The 25580-nt window shown below is 43.4% G+C and overlaps 1 protein-coding gene across 1 annotated transcript in view; it reads left to right on the top strand.

Annotated features, from left to right (window-relative positions):
- sspo (SCO-spondin) overlaps window positions 1–25580 on the top strand; it is a 148128-nt gene that overhangs the window by 70963 nt on the left and 51585 nt on the right. Inside the window, exons 65-93 of the mRNA XM_075452417.1 lie at window positions 2039–2242; window positions 2333–2503; window positions 2650–2905; window positions 3039–3085; window positions 8830–9000; window positions 9130–9264; window positions 9499–9635; window positions 9715–9809; window positions 9921–9970; window positions 10128–10298; window positions 11305–11475; window positions 11562–11641; window positions 12236–12405; window positions 12505–12551; window positions 12665–12865; window positions 14296–14466; window positions 14841–15041; window positions 15320–15419; window positions 15565–15785; window positions 15983–16135; window positions 16273–16439; window positions 16547–16692; window positions 20571–20791; window positions 20888–20923; window positions 21091–21255; window positions 22240–22446; window positions 23180–23347; window positions 23539–23673; window positions 25195–25432. Coding sequence (XP_075308532.1) covers window positions 2039–2242; window positions 2333–2503; window positions 2650–2905; window positions 3039–3085; window positions 8830–9000; window positions 9130–9264; window positions 9499–9635; window positions 9715–9809; window positions 9921–9970; window positions 10128–10298; window positions 11305–11475; window positions 11562–11641; window positions 12236–12405; window positions 12505–12551; window positions 12665–12865; window positions 14296–14466; window positions 14841–15041; window positions 15320–15419; window positions 15565–15785; window positions 15983–16135; window positions 16273–16439; window positions 16547–16692; window positions 20571–20791; window positions 20888–20923; window positions 21091–21255; window positions 22240–22446; window positions 23180–23347; window positions 23539–23673; window positions 25195–25432 — 4435 coding nt within the window. The remainder of the gene's footprint in view (window positions 1–2038; window positions 2243–2332; window positions 2504–2649; window positions 2906–3038; window positions 3086–8829; window positions 9001–9129; window positions 9265–9498; window positions 9636–9714; window positions 9810–9920; window positions 9971–10127; window positions 10299–11304; window positions 11476–11561; window positions 11642–12235; window positions 12406–12504; window positions 12552–12664; window positions 12866–14295; window positions 14467–14840; window positions 15042–15319; window positions 15420–15564; window positions 15786–15982; window positions 16136–16272; window positions 16440–16546; window positions 16693–20570; window positions 20792–20887; window positions 20924–21090; window positions 21256–22239; window positions 22447–23179; window positions 23348–23538; window positions 23674–25194; window positions 25433–25580) is intronic.

The following is a 25580-nucleotide window of genomic DNA, read 5'->3' as shown; positions in this document are numbered from 1 at the left end:
TGCTCACCCTGTGGCAGCTGCTCGCCCTGTGGCTGCTCACCCTGTGGCTGCTCACCCTGTGACTGCTGCTCACCCTGTGACTGCTGCTCACCCTGTGGCTGCTCACCCTGTGGCTGCTCACCCTGTGGCAGCTGCTCGCCCTGTGGCTGCTCACCCTGTGGCTGCTCACCCTGTGACTGCTGCTCACCCTGTGGCTGCTCACCCTGTGGTTGCTGCTCGCCCTGTGACTGCTGCTCACCCTGTTGCTGCTCACCCTGTGGCTGCTGCTCACCCTGTGGCTGCTCACCCTGTGGCTGCTCACCCTGTGGCAGCTGCTCGCCCTGTGGCTGCTCACCCTGTGGCTGCTCACCCTGTGACTGCTGCTCACCCTGTGGCTGCTGCTCACCCTGTGACTGCTGCTCACCCTGTGGCTGCTCACCCTATGGCTGCTCGCCCTGTGGCTTTTTGTCGCCAGAGAAGACTCCTGTCCGCCAGATAAAACAGTATTGAAAAGTGACGACACTCATCGGCCAATCAGTGGAAGGCAGTCGGCTGACGTCACGTTTCAGTAACGCTTCGGCCCGCTTGGAACCAGGGCTGAGGTGGTACGGAAAATCTACCCGGTTGCAGGTACTGCGTGCTAGTGGAAACACGCAATAGCGCGCCGAGCCGAGCCGAAGCGAGCTAGTGGAAAAGCGCCATTTCATTCATAGTAGATCATCAAATTTTGAAAGTGAGACATTTTCCTATTTCATGAAAATGATTAGCTCACCGTCTCTAAATTGTCCCTCGGAGTGAGTGCGAGTGTGTGGATGGTCATTTGTCTCTGTGTGTCCCTGTGATGGACTGGCGACCTGTCCAGGGAGTACCCTGCCTCTCAGCTAGGATAGGTTACAGCCCCCCCCCCCCCCGCGATCCTACAGTTGGTTTAAGTGGGTATAGAAATTAGATTTTTTTTTGTAGTTTGCTGAACCTCTGCCCATCTGTACTACTGAGAGAGTCTGCCTCTCTAAGGTGCTCTTCTTACTTTTAATTCATGAATTGATTAATCTCATTAGTTCTTCCATGTGAGTCCAGCTGTTTCTCTTCAGTACCATTTACTTTTCCAACCTTTTGTTGCCCCTGCCCCTACTTTTGAGACACGTTTGTACCATGAAAACAAAGATGAGTTGATACATAAACTTTTATATAATATCATATATATATTTTTATTTTTATTTATTTATTTATTTTTTATTCCTTTCATGAAAGTGTACAGTACAACAAATATATAAAAATAAAATAAATTTAATTAGGTTAATTGGTGTCTCCAAAATTGTCCTTCGGAGTGAGTGTGTGGTGGTTTGTCTCTGTGTGGCCCTGTGATGGACTGGCATTCTGTCCAGGTGTACCCCGCCTCTCGCCCAATGACTGCTGGGATAGGCTCCAGCCCCCCCGCGACCCGACCGACGGATTATGTTGTACATCTGCATCTGTACAACCTTTCAAATCGTTATGTGGAGAATTCCAAAGTTTGACTCCAGCATCTGAGATACACATTTGTTTTAAATTAGTACGAGCCATTTAAAGTAATATTTATATTATGTTAGATATATGATATTTTACATGATATAGGAGAATGAACTGCACCGTGGCGTGGTGGTTAGCACTGTTGCTCCGGGTACTCCGGGCTCCTCCCACTGTCCAAAAACGTGCAGGTTAGGTTAACTGGTGTCTCTGAAATTGTCCTTAGGAGTGAGTGAGTGTGTGGTTGTGTGATGGACTGGCGACCCTTCCAGGGTGTACCCCTCTTGCCTGATGAATGCTGAGATAGGCTCCAGCCCCCCGTGACCCGACCGACAGATTAAGCGGGTATAGAAAATGGATGTAGGAAAATGTCTCACTGAACATTTAATGTGCTTTTTAAAGTTCTATTGTGTATAGAATTTTGAATGAAGACATTTCCAAATAATTGCTTTTTCATTTTAATTTCGACTGTGTTCCAACTTTTGATGAATTTGGGTTGTACATGTATGAGCTGTGATCAGCATGATGACTTTATCTTCCTCATGTGGTGAAGAACAACCAGATGATGTGTGGAGCAAGTGGACCAGCTGGTCAGAGTGCAGTAAAACCTGTTTCAGCCACGTTGATGACGTTGGAATACGACGAAGATTTCGCAGCTGCAACCGCACACTCACAGTGTTTAACCGCACACACACACAGTCTCTCTGTGATGGAGACAGTGAGGAGGAGGAGCCGTGCAGCAATTTGCTCTGTCCACGTAAGTCAAATATAGGCACGTGTACGTAAAATACTTCAACCAGAAATCCTTCAAGGTAAATCCTGAAAAGTACTTCCTGTATGTCTCCAGTGCATGGTGGGTGGTCAGTCTGGTCACAGTGGTCTCAGTGTTCATCTGAGTGTGATTCTGGTATCCAGACGAGAGACAGATTCTGCAACTCACCAGCCCCACAGCATGGGGGCAGCAGCTGCACTGGACCCCACATTCAGACCAGAGACTGCAACTCCCACCCCTGCTCAGGTACTCTGTCATATTCACCTGAAATAATACTGAATTAATTGGTATAAAAAGTGGGTGGATGGATGGATGTTTTATCATATTGCCTTCTCAGTCATTACATTCTCAGTTGTCCCTTGCACGTCTTGTTTCCACTCCTCTTCCCTCAGGTGTGTGTCCAGAGGGGATGATACACATGACAGCAGCTGAGTGTGAGACTCAGGGGGGTGCATGTCCACGGGTGTGTTTGGATATGACCTCCACTGAGGTGCAGTGTGCCACCTCCTGTTATGATGGCTGTTATTGCGCCCCAGGTTTCTACTTGTTCAACAGCAGCTGCATGCCTTTGGATCAGTGCCCATGCTACCATCAGGGGGCGCTGTACCCCGCTGCTGCAACCCTGCCTGTGGATGCTTGTAATAACTGGTGCTCTCTTTATTCATGGATCATAATAAAGTTCAGATGTTGTTCACAACAACCATAACTGCAGTTTCTTATCGAATACATTCCTTTTCTGTAATCAAATATCACATGTTCATGTAATGTGTGTCTCTAACAGTACCTGCATTAATGGAGAAATGGAGTGTGGGACAGCTCCCTGTCCAGGTGAGTGCTTTACTGTCAATTAAAATGTCCTTCTTTTCTATCTCTGCTTTTCCAGTATACCCACTTCATGCCTGGTCCCTTATTTTTTTGTCTTTATGCACTTTCACACAAGGATAGTCCGAGGGACTCGGTTTGATTGGGTGGGGAATGCCAAAAAATGTCAAAACTTATTTTGCAGTGGTTGACTTTAACACTACATTTTTGAAAATGGACCAAACTGCTTGAACAGCGTCACGCTGTTACAACAGCTGCTCGTTTGGGGAGGGGGGGGTATTGGAAGAAAGAAAAAGAAAGAAAAGACCCCAGCTCATTGATTGGCTAGGACTGAAATTGAAAATCCATCCCCTTCAGCAGGCTTGTTCACAACAAGCAATAACTCTAGCCACAAGCAACCGACATATAGAGTCGTCTGACCATATAATAATCAGTCAGCACTTTTTCTTTGTTTACCTCTGCTTCTTTGGTTTTGCGCTGTTGACTTCTTTTTTTTTTTATCCAAAAATGCATTATGCTCTACGTCACTTCCTCTCTTTGGTGCGCAGGATAGTCTGTCAGCAGGGTCGAGATCTGAAAGTGGCTGTAGGTAATTGCTGGAACAAGCAGGGAGAAAAAAAATTCTTGTCTTTACATGCCAATTGGATCTTTTAAATAAGAAAAAAAAAGCAAATGGGGCATATGTTAGATGTCGCTCGTGGAATGATTAAGGGGAGAATTAAGCATTTTAGAAAAACAAATGCGTTAATTATCAATGGCCAGGAAAACACCTTATAAGATTATATCTGTGACAATGTACACCTTTTACTCTTAATGATATTCCTCTGATTATTTGATAACTGATTCAATAATAATTTTTCAATAAAATAGAAATGTACTTTCCAAAAATTGATTCAGTGTTTAAAGAAACCTGTGAATCTGATCTAACTATGGGAATTAAAACCAGGTAAAGCATCAGGTCATGATGGATTGACTTCAATCTTCTACTTATTTGTTTAAAAGCAATAAAGGACATCTTATTAAACAAGGCACTAATATAAATCCATCCATCCATCATCTTCCGCTTCTCCGGGGATCGGGTCGCGGGAGCAGCAGTTTAACCCATTTAGGCCGGGAAAGCGTACACATCTTTTTTCCTATAAGGGTTTTTTTGCACCAATTTTCTTCAGATACTTTTATTTTCTTACATTTCTCTATACTTGGCCAACCTGGGGTTGAAAGTCTCGATAAATGCACAGCGTTTTAGCGGGCATATACCGGCTTTCGGTGAGTGTGACTCGCTACTATTTTGAGCGACAAAAAAAAAATAAATATATATATATATATATATATATAATTTATTTTAATATTTCAAGATCACAATAATCTTCCAATTTAGAACTACAATAAAAAAAAAAAGTTAAAACACAAATAAAATACACTTCAATTGGATATTTATTTTTTTTAATTTCCCAAGCCACGCGGAGCTGCAGCATAAGGATGAAAGAGCCGCATGCGGCTCCGAAGCTGCGGCTTGCCGACCCCTAATGTAGCAGAAAGGTGTGATTCTTACAAACTCAGTGTACCAAGTATAAAACGTAAACTCACTTTGAAGTAGTGCAGCAGGTCTCTACAGGTGAGTTTTACTCCTCCAATTTCTTTTTCCAACAGATTTTCAGGTGACAGAAGTGCTGGGATGAGGTTAACCAGATTAACAGCCATGTTTTCTACATACAGGAAAAAAGACGTGTACGCTTTCCCGGCCTTAAAGGTAGAATAACGCAACAGCCCCCCTGGCTTTAAAGGTAGAAATGCGGCAATGCTTTCCCGGCCTAAATGGGTTAAGCAGAGAAACCCAGACGTCGCTGTCCCCGGCCACTTCCTCCAGCTCTTCTGGGGGGACCCCGAGGCGTTCCCAGGCCAGCCGAGAAACATAGTCTCTCCAACGTGTCCTGGGTCTTCCCCGGGGCCTCCTCCCAGTGGGACGGGCCCGGAACACCTCACCGGGGAGGCGTCCAGGAGGCATCCTAACCAGATGCCCGAGCCACCTCATCTGACTCCTCTCGATGCGGAGGAGCAGCGGTTCTACTCCGAGCCCCTCCCGGATGACCGAGCTTCTCACCCTATCTCTAAGGGAGAGCCCAGATACCCTGCGGAGGAAACTCATTTCGGCCGCTTGTATTGGCGATCTCGTTCTCTCGGTCACTACCCACAGCTCGTGACTATAGGTGAGGGTTGGAACATAGATTGACCGGTAAATTGAGAGCTTTGCCTTCTGGCTCAGCTCCTTCTTCACCACGACGGGCCGGTGCAGAGCCCGCATCACTGCAGACGCCGCACCGATCCGCCTGTCAATCTCCTGCTCCCTTCGTCCCTCACTCGTGAACAAGACCCCGAGATACTTGAACTCCTCCACTTGGGGAAGGATCTCATTCCCAACCCGGAGAGAGCATTCCACCCTTTTCCGGCTGAGGACCATGGTCTCAGATTTGGAGGTGCTGATTCTCATCCCAGCCGCTTCACACTCGGCTGCGAACCGCTCCAGTGAGAGCTGACACGATCAACAGTATCAAACGCCTTTAATAAGTCAATAAAAGCATCTGCACAATATCTTCAGCCGTCAAGGTCATCTATGATGTCATTTACCACTTTAAGAGCAGCAGTTATTGTACAGTACTATTTACAAAAACCTGACTGGTGATGTGAGAGCAGACTAGTTGAATCTAAGAATTTTTGAGTTATTCCCCGACCAAATTCTCAAGAACTTTGGAAAGTACACACAATTTAGAGATCGGCCTGTAGTTGTTGACTACAGACGGATTACCACCTTCCATAAACAGGTAATCTCATTTTCAGAAAGAGTTGGGTTAAAGATGTAACATAGAGATTCTGCTATGGAATCTGTAGCTGACCTTAAAAAGAAAGGCTTGAGTTTGTCAGGTCCAACAGATTTACAAGGATCTAAGTGCTGTAAAGCCCTATGAACCTCAGTTACATGAAAAGGAGACAGACTGAATCCTGGAGCCGAATCATTTCAGTTTGTTGGAAGGAAAACTTCTTGCACATTCAATTTCTGTGGATGCAATGATTCAAACAAGGATCCTGAGGAAATGAAATGTTCATTGAAGTAATTAAGAATGGCTGCTTTATTAGTTATGTTCTGTGCATCATTCACAATACAAGTAGGTAAGTCATTGGCCATTTCATCTCCAAATGAAGATTTAATCACTCTCTAAAATTTCTTCGGATCATTTAGGTTTCGAGTAGTTTTATCTACATAAAACTGGGATTTAGCCTTTCTTACAAAGGAAGAAAAGCGATTTCTAAACTGTTTAAATACCAGCCAGTCACTCTGGGATTTAAAGTGCCTGGCCTTAGCCCAGGCATCATCTCGATCTCTTTAAAGACTAGACAACTGAATGTTGAGCAATATTTATGAAACACAACCAAAATATACTACCTTTGATTGTAATAGGAAATGAATTGATTATAAGTCAGCAAGCAGATGATACCACACTGTTTCTGAAGAATATTTTTCAGGTTCAAAAGCTTCTGGTTTTAATTTGAATATAAAAAAGGGGGATGATTGACAATTCAGAGTAATGTGCACAAATCCAAAAAGATCTTGAATATTTGGCTTCAAAGAGACTTTTCGATATATTTGTCAACTAAATTGAAAGCCCCATCTCGACTCATTTGCCCTCACAATGTCTACATATATCTGATAGAATAATCAAGAAAATGAATTAAAATAATTTGAATTTTATTTGGAAAAATGAATATAATTCTATTAGAAAGAATGATGTTGTGAAGTCATTTGAAGAGGAGGTTTAAATGTGATCGATTTTGAATCCATGAACCATCAAACTTAAATGGTTGCAGTCATTCATTAGGAAACGGGATTGACTTTGGTTCCATCCGCCTAAAAAAAAGTTTTGACTAATTTAGTGGAATTTAATTTTTGCTTAAGTGTGATTTTGAAATTTCTAAATAACAGATTGAATGATCAGATTTTCATAAACAGGTTCTCCAGTAATAGAAAATAATTCATAAACACAACTTCTCTCCACACTTTGGAACAAGTGCATTTTGATAAACAGGAAATCCTTTTTTTTTATAAAGATTGGATAGATCATGGGGTGAGGTCAATTTTACATGGTATATTTTTTAACATACAAAAGTTTCATTTGTAAATGCGATATGGTGCGTCCTGAAAGCAAATTTAAGCTATTCCTTTAGCAATGATTCCACTGGCTAAAGGGGCTTTAATATATTCCTCATTCATGGTTAATTGTTAAATAATTGAAGGATGTCAATTTGTAGACAAGAACTGCATTAATACGTTCCTAAGAACACACCTTATTTTCCATCACAATTAAAAAGAAAACATTGACTTAAGAATCTAACACGGTATATTTCTTGTCCAATCCCACCCACAGCTCAAGAAATACATTTACCCATCCAATGATTATCTCCATAACAAATTTAACATTGACATGTTCTGTAATTCTGACAGTGAAACAGTTGAATATCTTTTGACTTTGATAATAAATCCAAAGACTTTTGGACAACACTGGTTCCTTTGCAGAAAACAAACCTCTAACCTTTCAGATTATAACACTGAGTCTTCAATTGTAAAATAAATCAGCAGAATTTGGACTTAAAGCTGCAGTCGGCAGGTTTTCAAAATTGCGAGTCTAAAGTCGGAAAATTCGAACTGATACAACTTTCAGGTCCCTCCCCCAACCTCTAACAAGCTCCGAATCGCCCCCCAAACCCCTCCCCCTCTGTGGACGAGGTTGTGCACGTGAGTTCACACCAGTGTGAGCGCACACAAGCTGGGGCAGACTCACGCTCAGCAGCGTGTGCACAAGCTGTGATTGACAGGTAGGATTCCTCCACCCTAACTTGATTGGTTAAAAACAGCCGGGAGCGCTCGGTTTTTGTAAGCACGATTACAGGCTTCAGAGGGAGCTACAGATTTCGTTATTTTTCCTAAACAGCCTATTTAATATTCTACTTCCAGAATCCCATGACAGTTCAAGCTAATATGACGAAAAAAAAGTTGCCGACCGCAGCTTTAACACTTTAATTATTTTAGTTTTTTAATTCATAAATGTTGTTATGTTGAACATTTCTGCTGTTTTTGATGCTTTTATAAATGGCAAGGCAATTTTATTTGTAGAGCACAATTCGTACACAAGGCAATTCAAAGTGCTTTGAAATTACCTAAATTAGTTTAAAAGTTTGACTTTGTCAAAGCTCATATGTTATTTGTATATTTGAGGTAACTTTTTGATTGACTTTTGGACTTAAATATCCTATATATTTATATTATGTGTATTTAGTATTTAAAAAATATTATCTGTATATTTATTTCTTTGATACTGTTACAGCACAGTCATTATAGTTCAGTTTGATGTTACTTTCCCCCCTAAAAAGTGTGTTGTATTGCCTTATTGATTACTTCAATTTAAAAATATAAGTTATAAGTATAATAATAAGTATAATAAAAGTTGCAGTGTCTCAGTAACACGCCTGCCGGTGAGAAGAGGTTTTTGCCTTTTGAGAACGGTGGCAAACCACTGAGGAAACTACTGCTGTCAGAGAGGCTGAGAATTGGCCACTTTTAGATCTCTGCTTTTCTGCATTCCCATTTGAAGCGAACTGCACCAGGGTTCTTTTGAAAATGAACCGAGACCTACGTTTTCAGGAAACGAACTGTGGTCTGCTTAAAGTCTGAAAGCACCCTACATCTTTCTGCTTGTCAGTGAACTGTGGCTGGAGTAGCTGGACACAGTGGAGCACTTGCAGTCGAACATGCGATGTTGGTGTAAGAAGGCGGTATCGTTCAGGAACCAATCCCCCCCCATCATTCGGTGGTCACCCCTGCAAAGGAGAGAGAGTTGGGATTGATTCCTGCAGTCTTGAACCCTGCCTTGGTGAGAAGGAATTGACTGCTTATGTTGCTAATTTCTTTGAGATCCATGTTTTCAATCGTAAAATAAGCTAAATGCATCCAATTTGATCTGGAGAAGAAGTGAATTAAGCCGGCTGTGATGTGTCTGAAGGTGTGAAGGAGCCATGGAGTGTGTGGTCACGGTGTACAGTGACCTGTGGAGGAGGTTACAAGACTCGAACTCGTGGGCCTATCAGAATTCATGGCACCGCTCAGCAGTTCAGCGCCTGTAACCTGCAGCCCTGTGGTACAACAGAACACGTTTTACAAAACATTCAGAACCCACTTTTTCTACAAGGGGACCAAATATGGTCGAGCAACATGTATTTCTCATATTTTACTTGTTCAGCTGTGTTTTTACACAGGAAATAATAATGATAAGAAACCAAAAAAGTTAGCTATTGTCAAATTTAGTTAGAAAATAAATGTGAAGTATTTTTAGAGTATTCTGAGTCTGTGTGGTTTCTACTTGGTGTGTCAGGTGAAGGCAGAGTGTGTCCTCCAGGCCAGGAGTGGAAGCAGTGTGTGAGAGGGCCAGTGTCATGTGCAGACCTCACAATGGACCTCAGCAGGAACTGCACACCAGGGTGTCAGTGTCCACAAGGGACTGTCCTGCAGGTGGTGGACAGAAACACAAATGTGCTCACACATGTGGCCTAATTACGGCTTCATTGCTCACAATGCTTTCTGTTCACAGGATGGTGTGTGTGTGCGTGAGTCTGCCTGTCGCTGTGATGTTGATGAAGAGCAGTACAAACCTGGAGACACTGTCCCCAGAAACTGCAAGAACTGGTAAGAACAAGTGACCTTCAGTTTCTACACGAGACACATCTAAAAGCCTGTTTGTGCTTCTGTTCATCAGTACACAAAGGGATGCAACTGACATAACGTGTAATATTTCAGTTCATGTGAAGGAGGAAGGCTGGTAAATTGCTCTCAAGTCAGCTGTAATGGTAGGAAGAGAATTTATCTTTATGACAGCCACAAATGGGTTTAGTTGCAATTTCTCTTACTTAATATCTCTTCAAGCCTATCAGCATGAAGCCGTTGGATGGCCTCTGTCATCTCATTTCTGTGTTCTGTCCCTCCACACCAACGCACTCTCTGCAGTGGATGGCCAGTGGTCCGTGTGGACTCCTTGGGGTCAGTGCTCGGTGTCGTGTGGAGTGGGTCTTCAGTCTCGGTACCGGTTCTGTTCCAGTCCCCAGCAATCTGGCAATGGCCTTCCATGTGTCGGCCCTCACCGTGAAGACCAAGTCTGCATCCCCGCCGCGTGTGACCGTGAGTTCCTTTTGTATCCGTCTGCACTGACACAAAGTTTCAGCTTTCTTTCGCACACCTTATCCTGGTTTCAGTCAGTTACCATGAAACCACAATTAGAACTCAACACAATTATAGAAGATGAAGCTTGGGAAAATATATGTTTAAAAGTCATAAAGGGATTGGGAGCCAAATGTGGAAAGAATTTGACTGGAAAGTGAAATTGAGATTCTTCAGAACACCTCTCAAGGTGTCAAAGTTTTTAAGTAATACCCCCAACACTTGCTGGAGGAACTGTGGCATTGTTGGGGACCATGCCCACATATTCTGGGACTGTCCAGTGATACAAACTTTTTGGAAACAAATTAAAGAAGAAATGGACACTGTCTTCAGAGTTGATATACCTCTGGACCCTTTAATTTTCTTACTGGAGAAGATACCAGAGAACTTGCTCTCTAAGGACCAATGCTACATGTTACATATTCTGTTAATGATTACAGTTAATTGGATGCAGCCATGTACACCCACAGAAGCTCAATGGATACAAAAGATTGAGCAGATACATACCATGGAAAACATGACTGCTATTTTACAGTTTAAAATACCACTATTCATAAGAAGATGGGCCCCAGTCATTCTGGGACTGAAATTAGGCTAAAACCTTAAATGTAATGTTGCAATTTTATATCATGCATGTACTTTGACCATATATAATCAAGTGATGTATAACATTTAATGACAAGGTGACCTTTTTGTTTGTCTGTTTTGTTTTGTTATCTCAGTTTTTGTAATTGGTTTTGTTTTTATTTGTCTTCCTGTGTATTTTTGAATTGAATGTGTGTGTGTGAATGAATTGAATGTATTGCCTGCAAGTTTGATAAAGGCAATAAAGTTAAAAAAAAAACAAACAATGAAAGTCGTACTTAGACCCCCTTCCAGATCAAAAGTGCACAAAGTGATGTTGACAATTCAAACGAACAGATGCATGCTGCTGTCCAAACTGTCATGATGCGCCGACTCATTTCAGGTGATGGTGGCTGGAGCCAGTGGAGTAATTGGACAGGGTGTACCAAGTCATGTGGTGGGGGGATCCAAAGCCGGAGGAGAGACTGTGATAGTCCCATTCCAGAGGGGGAGGGGAGTTACTGTGAAGGGCTGGGGACTGAAGTCAGAGACTGCAACACTGACCACTGCCCAGGTACTGGGATGAGTTGATAGTGTGCATGTGGTGTTGAGCATGAGCCTGGCAGAGCTTAGGTAACAGATGGCTGTTGGTGTTTTCAGTGGCTCCATGCTCCCAGGTCCCAGGCACAGTGTTCAGTAGCTGCGGGCCCTCCTGTCCTCGGTCCTGTGACGACCTGTCGGTGAGTGTCACCTGGCATGAGCCTTAGTTTCACATGCTATCACTCTTCTGACACCTGCTCATTCTTACACTGCAAAAAATAGGGGTCTTCAAACAAGATAAAAAAAACACCAACACTAAGGGAAAAGGTACTCAAAACAAATGAAAAAATCTGTCCATGCAGCAAGATAATGTGACTTGGCAAGATTTCTTAAATTAAGATTGTAGGAGTCTTGTTTCTAGATTTAACAAAGGCAGTTTTGTGAACAAACGTGTCATATGCTTAAAATCCAAGGAATAAAGTGTGTTTTCAGATATTTTCTGTGTGACTCTTGAATCAAGCACGTTGAGTTTGTTATTGAATCTTAAAACAAGATTTATTTTGATGAGACTTTGGAGGAGAAACGTAATACATCTTATTTTAAGTTTTGCTTGATATAAGATTATACTGTTAGGTTGAAGATTTAAAATAAGAAATTAATTCTTAAAACAAGAAAAAATATCTAGCACTTCTAAATGTAAGGTTTTTTTTCTTGGTAAGAACCAAATCATTTGCAGTGTACATACTGGGGATGGAAAGGAATTTCAGCAGTTTTTCATTTTTACTGCCCCTCAGCGCTGCATGTGGCACTGTGAGCCCGGGTGCTACTGCACGGAGGGAAAGGTTCTGTCTGCCAACGGGACAGTCTGCGTGCTGAGGGAAGACTGCCCCTGCCTGGACCTAAACACTGGACACCGACTGAAACCAGGAGAGGTCCTCCAGGCCCCCGATGGATGCAACAACTGGTCCGAATAATACACACACAGGGAATGCATAGAGCACACCAACACACACACACAGAAAGGGTAATCCTGGTGGTCTTCTCCACTGTTTCTGTGTTTCAGCACATGTGAGGATGGGAGCTTCAACTGCACCAGAGAGTCCTGCCCAGGTAAGACAAGCCAGCTAAAAGGTTCTGTGTATGTTCAAAATGTCTTTCTTTCAATCTGACTCACATCATACAATCTGAACGGTAATATAGATAAGTGATCTCTGTGTGGCCAGTGTCAGGTGGCTGGTGCGAGTGGTCCCAGTGGACTCCCTGTTCCAGGACCTGTGGGGCAGAGTCGGTATCCCGTTACAGGAGCTGTAGCTGTCCCGAGCCAAAGACCGGAGGGGATCCCTGCCTTGGAGAACAGGAGATGCACAACGGGATTGGAGTTCAGATCCAGAGACAGCCCTGTCCCGTCATCTCATTCTGCCCAAGTACGATGATAACAGTCAAGGGAAGAAACATTTCCTTACAATCACTGTTGGGATGCAAATGTGTTTGTAGGAAGTTAACTTACTGAATCAGAGCCCTCATTCATAAAACGGTTTGAGGGTTCTTTACTAAAGGTGTATTATATATTTTATATATATTATATAAAAGTATTTTTGAGCAGTTTTCACTTTTTCCAGTCTGGAAGAAGAGATAGTCGCAGAGCCAGCCTTCTATACATGACAGCATTTAATCATAGACGGTCAATTCAAAGCATCTCATGAATGTTGACACAGAGAAATCAGCCTGAAAAGTTTGATCACTTATGAGTATTTATGACAAATCTGTATTGTAACATGTGATCTCTGGTGAAAATGAATATGTCACAAGGACGTGGGATGCAAATACAAAATGGCTGGAGTCGCAGGTAGTGCTTCAACTGTGCAGTTTATTTACAGGGAAACATCTTATAAAGAAGCCAGTTATGTGGACACAAAGCAAGCCCTTACTTCAGCCCTCACACTCTCCACCCGAGTGTCTGGTCGGCCTGAGCCTTATATAGCCCCAAGCCCCGCCCCAAGACCAATCAAGCCAATTAACAGAGAAAACAATACTTCTGGCCACCACATTTCACACACAGGCTCTGCAATAACCCCATTAACATTACATAACATATACAAACCATCACCATAATAAATCACGCTCCATTTGAGCAATTACAACCAAAAATATGAACAGACCCTAAACTCTCCCCCTCCACTTAGAGGGGAGATGGTATAGTCCGCAGCCGACCATATTATAAAAGGCTGCTGCTTCTGCTGCTCTGTTTGCTCTCCCAGGCAGGCACAGAGGAGCAGGAGGATGGCAGCAGCAGTACAGGTAACAGTCCTAAAATAAAGAGAACTTGAGAAAACAAATGTGATTAGTGCGGGGGTTTTTTTGTGCTTCTGTTGGAGATATGAGGTTTGAACATTAGTCCAATGTGGTGCGTGCACTCACCACCAAACCAGTGGGGAACAATGCAAATATGAGCCATGTATGATAGACTGAGGGTGCTTTACCATGTATCACCTGTGTGTAGTGACGAGGGTTTCGTCACAGAATATGTTAGACTCTCTCAGATTTAATGTCCACAGTTTTCTTGCCTCCAAAATGTATATAAGCATGGCTCAAAGTGTCTCTGCAGGTGGGCACATTTTCCTGTTCAATTTTACTCTGGCATTGAAGCCGTGTCCTTCTCTCAGGCCCCTTTTTGTGTTATTTCAGGGTTTTCTCTTTTCTACATTGTGTCATCTCCTTCAGTTATTAACCAGTAATGGTCTTTGTCTTTTGATTTGATGCTTTTTTGTTTAATCATCTGTTTATCTTTGATTTCCTCTCCAGTTTTTTTTCTTTTTCTCACATCATTTCTTTCCTTTCTGTTCACCACCTGTAGTACATGGTTCATGGAGTTCCTGGTCAGCATGGTCAGAGTGTAACGGCTGTGCTGGCTCATCCACCCGGACCAGGGAGTGTAGCAGTCCTCCTGCCAGATTTGCCGGACTACCCTGTCTTGGAGAGAGCAGGCAAAGCCACGGTTGCCACCACAACGTCACTGTGTGCTCAGGTCAGCAGAATAAATAGTTTCATGTTTGCAGTGAATGTTTCTGGAAAAGCCAAAAATAAATATTGGCTCTGCAGAAGATGCAGAGCGAAAGGAAAAGCGTCCTCACAGGAAACCGTTGGTCTTACTCTCTGTGTTCCTGATGGTGAAGCTGGATGGAATCTGAATGAAATGAAAATGTGCTTCTGTGGCCACAGAACAAAAACTGTGTCAGAGGTCAAACAAGCAGCAGACCATCATCAACCTGTTGGTCTCAGATTTCAGTTTTATTCGTCAGACCAGCTTCACTTATGTGTGTAGTAATGTAGAAAGTAACTGGCATCCCTTCACTGTGTGTGTTCATCCTTATTGAACATATTTTCATCCGTTTCTTAAAGACTGTGGTGGAGGCCTTGAAGAATTGGCTTGCTGGAAGCCTTGTCCTCGCTCCTGTTCCGATCTCCATGGTGACACAGAGTGTTTGGACCCTCCCGGGTGCAGCCGGTCCTGTGGCTGTCAGGGCGACATGGTGTTGCAGGATGGAGTGTGTGTGGACAGGGAGGAGTGTCGCTGCAAATACTTCAACAGTTCCACCACTGGTTGGATCTACTTTCTCTTTATGCTCATGGAAGCATATTATGTATATATTATTATTTTATGAATAATTATGATTACAATTAATTGAATTCCAATTGGCTTGAATTGGACTTTATTATCTAAGTGCCTTGAGATGACATTTGTTGTATTTGGCACTATATAAATAAAAATGAATTGAATTGAAATTGAAGTTCTGAGTAAACTGAGCTAGCCTGAGATGAGTCTCTGTGTTGCATTAATGTCACTGGTCAGGTAATGATTTGTTATTCTTACTGCACAGCTCTTCTGGATTCCAGTAATACATCATGGGTATGGCCTGGTGAATCTGATTGGCAGTTTGTAGATCCAGGAGGCATCATCATCAGTGATTGCAAAAACTGGTACAAAAGCAGCTTAACGACATTTAAAAAAATGAGATACTACAAATGAAAAAACGAGATATGATAAAGATTTGATTCAGCCTAATACAAAAGTGCAAAGATTCTCGCGTCTTCATATTTTCACCTGTTTTCTCATCTTTTTCAGCTCATGCCAGGCTGGTGTTCTCCATTGTCAGTCTGTCCCTGGTTGCCATGTGGACGGCGGCTGGGCCCAATGGGGAGCCTGGTCTGAGTGCTCACTTCCTTGTGGGAGAGGAGTGAAAGTCAGGAGACGCCAGTGTGATAACCCAGCTCCTCAGAGCGGTGGCAGAGGCTGCCTGGGAGTCGCAAAGCAGCAGAAAGACTGCAACATACACTCATGCACAGGTCGTCATGCGTGGCTAATCCCCATTACAGCTCACACACAAACTGTCTGTTAATGTTACTTACTTTTTTTTTTCACAAGCTTTTGCTAACTGAATGTTATATATTACAAAGTTCTGCGTAGAGCCACTGTTTTTAGAATGAAATTGGAGGCATTACCTGGTCTCTGACCGGCAGTCGTGTCTCTGTTCTGTGAGCAGACTCGGGGGGCTCCTGGCTGCCCTGGTCTCAGTGGTCCGTGTGTTCGGTCAGCTGTGGTGGGGGACAGCAGGCCCGCTCTCGTCTCTGCAGCTCTCCACCTTGCGACAGCCTCAGTCGCCAGAGCAAAACCTGCAACACACAAGTCTGCCTCGGTGAGTCCCGTCTGTAGCCATGGCATTAACATTAGATTATTCATAAGATGGAAACTCGTGTTTCTAAAGTGGCTCTCATTTGAGGACCGTGTTCTTCGTATCTTTCATCACATTGCTGTGTTGACATTGTTGTGCAGATGTGGGCTGCCCTCCTGGCAGGCTGTACAGGGAGTGTGAACGTGGAGAAGGCTGTCCTTTCAGCTGTGCTCAGGTCAGCGGCAGAGATGGCTGCTACTCTGACGGCTGTGAGGAAGGCTGCCACTGCCCCCCACACACCTACCAACACCATGGATCCTGCCTGCTGGTGGGTTCCCAGCAACCCAAAACTTTAGAAACCCTGATACATCTTTTCATGTTCCTATTAACACAACAGCACAAGAAGAAATGTTTGTGAAAACTTGTGTGTTTCAGGAGTGTCCGTGTCTGGTGGATAAAGAGTTTCTGGCATCTCTGTGGAGTGTGTCCACCACACCCGTCTCATCCCTGCTCTCCCAGAACATCTCAGAGGGGATGGAGTACCAGTCTGGAGATACAGTTGTGCATGACTGCAGCATCTGGTGAAAATAATAATATTATTAATGGTAGTAGAATAAATGAAAGAAAACAAACAAATTATACACACATACATACTGATGAACAATTGCTTAACGCTTTATCACGCTTTATCTCCTCATCAACTGTAGCCTGCATTCCCACAGGCGCGCACGGCACATGGTTACTAACGCAATATTAAATAGGGGCGATCACATTTGTTGTTTGATATTTGTTATTAAATGCATCTCAAACATGCAATTAAAATAAATATAATTATTTAGAAGGGCTGTGCAAATATTGTACATGGTTCGCATGCGCAGGGACAGGGGCAGTATGGCAGGGCAGGGCTAAGCGCGAGCGCGTTGGGGTGTTTAGTTGCCTTTTTTAATTACTAGAGAGTCTGCACGCGTTCTATCCGCGGGAATCAGCATCATGTTTCATGTTCAAGCCTTCCCCTCCCATTTATTATAATGTGAGCTGAGCCCGCTCACGCCCATGCAGGGAATAGACTGTTCTATTTTCAAGTTGCAATGAGCACTTATCCGGACACCGCGCGGGCACGACGCTTTGATGTGAAAGGAAGAATCTGTTTTCTTGTTGATTTCTATCCATTTCGGACTGAACACGAATGTTTTTTGTTCGTTTTATCTTTTTTCATGGACTCAAATTCCTCCTCCATATCAGAGTGGCCTGAATTTGAATTAAATTCCCGGACTGAGAAAATGGCCCACCCCGGCCCTGGGCAAGCAACTGATTGGTGTGCATTACCGCCACCTTCTGAAATGGAGTGTGGGTCTGGATTAGTAACTCTACTCTAGTCCAAAAAAAATAAACATATAAATAAATAAATAAAACAAAAAACAAACAAACAAACAAAACAAAAAAACCCCAAAAAAAACACAACGGGTTCTGCGGACTATAGTCTCCATAGGAGACCAGTGTCCCTTATGAAATTAAACAGGTGAATAAAACATGGCTCTCCTGTCTGCCTTAGGAATATGTCACTTAGCTTTAGGGGTACTTTCTCTCCTTCAAGGCATCTGACTAGCTCCTGTCTTTCATGCTGATATTTAGCACAGGATTCTATGGCATGTTCATGGGTTTCTAGAGTGTCACAGTCACTGCATTTCCCATCAGCATGTTTCTTCAATAAAAACAATGTACAATTCAGACCTGTGTGGCCCACCCTCATCCTTGAAACCATGTCTTCTTCCTGCGTACTTCTGTGTGTAATTCTGCCCAATCCCACTGTTTTGTGAATGTTATACATGTGTCTACCAGTTTGTCCATTTTCCCACATTTGCTGCCACTTTTGCCTCGTTTTGTTTTTGATGATACTCTTCAGTTCTGCTTTACTGTATTTAATGTCCATATCTATATTTGGTTGGTCTGCAGCTTTCTTGGCATGCTGGTCTGCCAGCTCGTTCCCTGTAACACCAATGTGCGCTGGCACCCACAAAATTGTTACACTGGTTCCTGACCTCTGCAGGCTGCTTGCCAGTTGAGCTATGTCTATCACAACATCCAGTCTTGATTTTGATAGTACATTTTTGATGCTGTACAATGCTGACAAGGCCGCAGGCTCTCAACAGGCCCAGCTTTTAAAGGTTCTTCTTCTTCTCCCCATGAACCCAGTATTTCACAGCAGCAAATCCCATAGCTCCCCCCATTGTCCTGGCCCCATTATTGCACCCTTGCTCCCAACCAGTCCATCTGGTTACATATATATAGACTAGAATAGAAAATACTTTATTCATCCCCTGTGGGGGGAATTCAAATTGTCATGTAGCTCAATTCAAAATATTTACAATGAATGTATATTAGAACAAAAATAACAAATACATAAATGAATAAATTTGAGAAGAACACTGTTATAAAGCCTTCTGGCTGTGGGAACAAAGGACCTCCTGAAGCTCTCAGTCCTGCAGCCTCTCACTGCAGCTGCTCCTCTGTCCTGCAGGATGCTGTGGAGAGGATGTTTATTGTTCTCCAAAACAGAATCTAACTTCCTCCTCATCCGTTTCTCCACCACAGCACCGAGAGGGTCCAGCCTTCTGCCTACAACAGAACCAGCCTTTTTCACCAGTTTGTCCAGGTGCCTACAGTTTCTGTCTGTAGTGCAACTCCCCCAGCAGACAGCAGCATTGAACAGTGCACTCTCTAAATAACGTCCTCTGCTCGGAGGCTGAGGAGCTCGCGGACCTCCTTGTCTCCCAGTTGGCCATCTTCAAAAATGTCTCGAACTTGATGTAGGCTAAAACAGAGTAAAACTTGTCCTCACCTGTCGCTGTTGTTCTGAATCAGCTGTCCATTCTGTCTTTTAAACTCCTCACGTCACGCCACGCCCACATCCGACCCGCGTCAATTGCGTTCACACCAAACTCGGCTCAGCAAAAAGACTAGGGTCCGACGCGGGTCGAAAGGCGAGTCGAGTTGACACGCCAGCCCGGGTCGGCAGTGTGAACGCAACAGCGGACACGCTAAATTCGCGGATTAAACGCGGGTTATTCCTCAGTGTGAAAGGGGCTAATGATAGTGTGATAAAACATGCCACAACAGCCGTATCCTCAGAATACTTCTGAATGTGGCAGGACTCTGAGTTGTACCTGAAGACTGATGTGTACAGGGTGAAAAGAAAAGGAGCCAAAACAGTACCCTGTGGAGCCCCAGTACTGCATTCCAGTGTTCCAGAAACACATTTCCCCATCCTGACATACTGTGGTCTGGCAGACAAATAGTTTATAATCCATGATGTCAGGGAGGGGGCCACACCCATACCGAGCAGCTTGTCTTTCAGTATGGGAGGCCGTATGGTGTTGAAGGCACTGGAGAAGTCAAAGAACATGATTCTCACATATGAACCAGGCACATCCAGATAAGCATATGCCCGATGCAACATGTACAGAATCGCGTCTTCCACTCCTATGTGTTTCTGGTAGGCAAACTGGAGGGGGTCAAGAGCCTCAGCAACCTGCAATCTCATGCGACGAACAAGAAGTCTCTCCAAGGTCTTCATGATATGAGATGTCAAAGCCACCGGTCTGTAGTCATTCAGCTCCACCGGTTGCCCTAATTTGGGCACCGGTATGAGACAAGAAGTTTTCCACAGCACCGGGACTTTTTCCATCTGAAGGCTCATATTGAAGAGCCTCTGAAGAGGGACCGCTAGTTGACCAGCACAGTCCCTCAGAAGCCTTGGACAGACTCCATCTGGGCCTGCAGCCCTCCCTGACTGAAGTCTCCTGAGCTCAGCTCCAACCTCCTCTATAGTTAGACACAGAGGTTCCCAGAGTATGGCTGTGTTCGAAACCGCCTACTACATACTACATACTTGCAAACGGCATACTCATCGATCAGACAGTATGCAGAGCGTTTACACACAGTGCACTTCACTCCTGCCCGAGCCGAAATCAGCCGGCCTGAAGCTGATTTCGCTTAAGCTATAAACTCTGTAAATATATAACTTTACCAACATTTGAAACATTTTCAGGTGAGAAAGTAGTCGTTTAGACCCCCAACGTGTTGAAAATCTGACAAAATACCGGCTATTTAAAATTTTGTTCCATCGAATTTGGCGCTACTAAAGCTAGCCGCAGTGAGTAACGCACTTCCGGTTATTTTCACAAAATGAACCTACCCTCGTTGTAGCTAGCTTGAAACTTTGTTTTGACAGGAAATGACGATCGGTGACGTCAAGTTACGTTGCATCTTGCATAGCTTAAGTATGACAAGTAACCACATGATGCATACCCAACATTTTGGCGAATCTATTATGCATCCGGGAACTTAAAAAAAGTTAAAGTTAGTAGGAGTAGTAGGAGAAGTAGGCGGTTTCGAACACAGCCTATATGTTTGTTTGTACATATTAAACATGTACTTATATCTATCCTGTCCTCTATAGTGGCTGTGAGCATGGGAGGTGGAACTGTTCCATGGAGCCCTGTCCAGTTGATGGTGGTTTGTCTCTCTGGGGCCCCTGGAGCCCCTGCTCGCTGTCTTGTGGAGGTTTAGGAGTCAAGGTTCGTTCTAGGGACTGCACACAGCCTGCCCCAGCCCATGGAGGGAAGGACTGCTGGGGGCCACGTCAGGAAACGACCTACTGTCAGACCCCTGACTGTCCAGGTGCAGTACAGGGGGTGGTTTATGTCAAGAGAACAACACGTCTTTCTTTGCTGGCTGAATGATAAATGAACTTATCATGTTTTTGCTTTTCGGTAGCTGTTGTTGCTCCCACAGAGGAACCCACCATTCCAGGTAAAATACCAAATTTCAATTTGAATATTCTACTTTTGACATACTCTCACTGTCTTTTCTTTTGGACTTTATTACACATTATTACTTTACTTGTTTCATGTCCATTTGAATTCCTCTTGAATCTGTCTTTGTTTCTTTCCCTCTATCATCCTCTTTCATCCTTCCAGAAGAGGACTCTGGCTTTTCTCCTTGGTCATTGTGGAGTCCCTGCTCTAAGACCTGCACTGATGTTCAAAGCCCGGCCATAAAGTCACGCCATCGACAGTGTGTCCGACCTCCCTGCTCAGGAAACTCTCACTATGAGAAAGCCTGCAACTTGCCCCAGTGTCCAGGTGTCGCTACACAGTCATTTTTTGTTTGTTCCAGTCAGTCTGACTGATGTCTAATCTTCACTTTCAATATTCAGTAAACATGAATTTCAGAAACAATGCGCTTGTGAAGGCAAAGGTTCCAACTGGATTTTTCTTTACACTTACACAGAACTTTTTAACTTTCTGCTAAACGCTTTACAGTTTATTCACACACACACTTTTTATGAAATATTTCCACTGCGTAGATGCCATACTTTTTCTCTATCATCGCTCATTGAAGAACATATTGGAGACAGCGTGGGCTTCAGTGGCATGCGCCTGCTGCAGAGTTAGGATGTAACAGTGGGTTGGGTTCTAGACTCTCCTGGATAGTTCCAAAGCAAAAAGAAAAATGATCTGCTTGGATCTGGACATTACTACTATCATGCCATTCATAATGTAGTGTGTTTTAATGGCAGTCGTGTATTCAGTTGCTCAAAATCTCTCACAAGCTGCATTCATTAGTTCTTCTGCTGTTTGGTACCTGTTTGGCTTGGTTTCACAAAGCTTACCTCAGGAGTAGATTCTCTCCAGTTTTCTTTACTGATCTGCATTGAAGTCAGAGGAGATTGGTTCTGGATTGTAGAACTATTTTTCCTACTGAGAATCCTGTACATGAACATAAGAGCTGGGTCGTCATCCTAAACATATGGTAATGCCGTCTGACCACAGAGAATAGCATTTGCATGATAGGGACAATATTACCTGCAGAAGACTGTCGGTTAGAGACTTCAGATGAACCCAATGCTTCACTAGTTCGATGTGATCTTTAGAAGAATGTTCAGCACTACGCAGCTTTTCCTGTAATGAATATATAGTCTTGAATACTCTAAACTAATGGCTGGCTGTAGTTGTTGTAATGAAGAAACTATGAGCTAAACATCACTCGTTAAGAAACAAAGCTACTTTAGCATAGTATTCAGCAGTCTTCTGATGTTATGTAACATCTTCCCATATGTGCTGTAGGTGAGGTGTGTGTCGGAGGTGACTGTGCACAAAGGAACTGTTCTTGGACAGAGTGGGCGGAGTGGGAGTCCTGTTCGCGGTCCTGTGGAGTGGGTCAGCAGCAGAGGATCAGAACCTTCCTCAGCCCTGGTACTAACGGCTCATGGTGCGAGGACATTGTTGGAGGGAACCTGGAGCATCGCTTCTGTAACATCAGACCCTGCAGAGGTCAGTCAGCTCAAAGTGATGTTTCAGGAGGCGGGGCTTGTGTTGCCAATGTTCGGAAGACAACTCGTTTGTTTCTGTCCATTTAAGCATTTTTTAGTTATCAGAGGGTAGCCTTGAAACCTGTTGCATTGCACATTTTCTTACTGTGAGTAAGTTGTATAGTAATGCAGGACAGATGATTCTAAATGGTCTATACTAAAAACAAGGTCTGTCAGGAAATATTGACTTTCTAAAAAGTCGGAGAAAGTCAAAACGAAGCTAAATTATTTGTGGATATGTAAGTAATCTGCACAGTATTGAACAGAAGTTGGAACATTTCTTCTGTTTTGAACCTGATTTAATTGAAATCTAAATGTGCAGTTTCTTGTCAGCAATAAAACAGCAAACTAAACTTCAGTGTGACAGGACACATGAATGTTAGTGTCCAGTTTAAGAAAAGCATCTTTGTCCATTCATCCATCCATCCATCCATCCATCCATCCATCCATCCATCCATCCACCGCTTCTCCGGGGATCGGGTTGCGGGGGTAGCAGCTTGAGCAGAGAAACCCAGACGTCTTCCCCGGGGTCTCCTCCAAAGAATCTTTGTGTTAATCAAAAGTAAAATATTGAATATTAAATGTTAAGATATTTTCTTACTGTTTTACAACGGTAAACTAGCCACTGATGACATGTGCAGTTTCTTTAATTAAAGGCTACTCAGACTGTTTCCTGCTGTGTGTTCCTGATGCAGTGGATGGAGGCTGGTCCAGATGGAGCCCCTGGTCCCACTGCGATAAGCGCTGTGGTGGCGGACGCTCCATACGCACTCGCTCCTGCTCCAGCCCTCCACCCAAGAATGGTGGGAGGAAGTGTGAGGGAGAGAAGAACCAGGTCAAGCCCTGCAACACCAAACCTTGTGGTGAGCCTGGACACACATTGATGTGTGGATCACTGTGACCTTGAATGCTCATTAACTCAGCATATGGACATTTTCTTTCAAACCTTTGTATTGCCTTTGATTAGCCTTTTTGGTTTAATATCTTGTGTAAAAAAAAAAAAAGCCTGCAGCTTGTTGAGAAACTTCACGACCTTCTGTTTGTGTGTTATCAGATGAGAAAGGGTGCCCACCAGGCCAAGAGTTTGTGTTGTGTGCCAATCAGTGTCCACAGCGCTGCTCAGATCTCCAGCAGGGCATAGAGTGCCAGGGCAGCACTGAATGTCAACCTGGGTGTCGATGTCCCAAAGGTACCGAGACTGCTGCCATTTCACCAATTCACCCCCCTCACGGAGTCTGTATGTGTTTTCTATTCCAAATACGAGATGGACTCTTCCCTGCACGTCTGCTGTCAGCCTCCTCACACACGGATGTCAGGGAGGGGTGGTGATGTAGGACACGGATGCGGACTTATAAAAGAAAACTTGGTATATTTCACAAAAATAAAAATAACAAACTTCAAACAAAAAGCGCGGCTGAGCCGGATTCAAAAACGTGACTGAGAAAAACAAACAAAAGGACTTGGCAAGGCATGGAATAAATAAATACTTAGCTTGATAAATACGTGGTTTCGTGGCATGAAAGGTCAAAATCAGGAGCAAGGTGTTAAGGTAAGAGGGTAAGGCAAGCAAAGATCTGACTAACTGACAGGGGAGACTGGAAACTAAATAGAGTGATGGGAGACAGGGTGCAGCTGGTGACTATGACAGACAGGTGAGGGGAATGAACGAATTAACTGAGTGAAGGGAAACTAAAACATGGCAAAACTAAAAACTAAACGTGGACTAAAAACCAAAACGTAAGCTAAAACATAAAACTTAAAACATAAGTCCTGTGGGCGTGACAACGGATGGATATCTGCATGATCCCCGGTGCTGGTGTTCAGCTTCTAACCAGCTCTAAACACATCTGTAACGGCTCATTTGTGAACAAGTGGCTGAGGGTGAATTTATCAAAGAAAAGCATTGTTTGATTATGATCATTCATAACATTATTACCAAAATATATGCTAAAAGGAGAGTTGATAGGGTACTGAGATTTTTATGGTGGCAAAATACAACAAAAACAACCAAATAAATGATCAGAATTATGCAGAGGACGCACCCATTTACCAAACCATATGGCCTGGAAATTGTCATCCTTTCCAAAAACTCTGTTAATTCCATGAACGAATACACAACTGGATGATCCAGAAAGGAAGAAGGTTAAAGGTCATTGCTCAACTTCATCTGTAATGTTAAAGCGCACAAACCAAGTCAGAATGCTGGGTGTCACCTTGGACTCAGACCTAAATTTCAACAGCCATATTAAGTTTGTTTCAAAGTCGGATTACTATTATCTGAAGAATCAAAGAACTGATGTGTCAGTGATTTAGAAAATTTGGTCCATGCATTGCTCTTCAGCAGACTGCTCCCGTCCTAAGTAAGATCAGTATCTCATCACTCCACCTTTGCATCTGGTTCATTTCTCCCCTTTTCCTTTCATACATTTTTTTTTATTGCACGCCTTGACTGTGATATATTTTTCATGTCCGCCTAAATATTGTTTTTAATATGTGTAATCTCTTTGGATAACTCTTCCAGATAAAGTTTTGATTGGTTGAACTCTAAATGAATAAGCTTGTCGTTGCTGTTTTCCTGCTGCTCACACTGTTTGGGATTGTTTTTTTGTTCAGTGATGGTAAAAATACTTCTAAAACTGGTCTAGCTGTTGACCATCTTGAAGCAGAAAATATTTTACTCAAAGTTTAAAAAGCTTGTGTGTGTGTTCAGGTCAGTTGCAGCAGGACGGAGTGTGTGTGCATGTGTGGCAGTGTGACTGTGTGGACTTACTGGGACAGATTTGGGTGGCCGGAAGCCAGCACCAGGTGGACTGTAACAACTGCAGCTGCTCTGATGGACAGCTCGTGTGCACCAATCACAGCTGTCAGGCTGCCTGTGTTTGGAGCTCCTGGTCCAGTTGGGCACCATGCAGTGTTTCCTGTGGGCGGGGCCAGAGAACCAGATACAGGTGAGGAACAGACGGGCATTAATTATAGTTATCAAACTGTTGGTGTAATTCAAACTTATTTTTTGCACAAAATGCTGGTTAAACTTCATATAGTTTCCAGTTTACACGTGTCCTGGAAACTTAGACAAACTGTAAAATATCCTATAAA

This window comes from Odontesthes bonariensis, chromosome 20 (assembly GCF_027942865.1).
Source record: "Odontesthes bonariensis isolate fOdoBon6 chromosome 20, fOdoBon6.hap1, whole genome shotgun sequence".
Lineage (NCBI taxonomy): Eukaryota > Metazoa > Chordata > Actinopteri > Atheriniformes > Atherinopsidae > Odontesthes > Odontesthes bonariensis.
The sequence above is the reverse complement of the archived record's forward strand: the minus strand, read 5'-3'. Positions and strand labels throughout refer to the sequence as shown.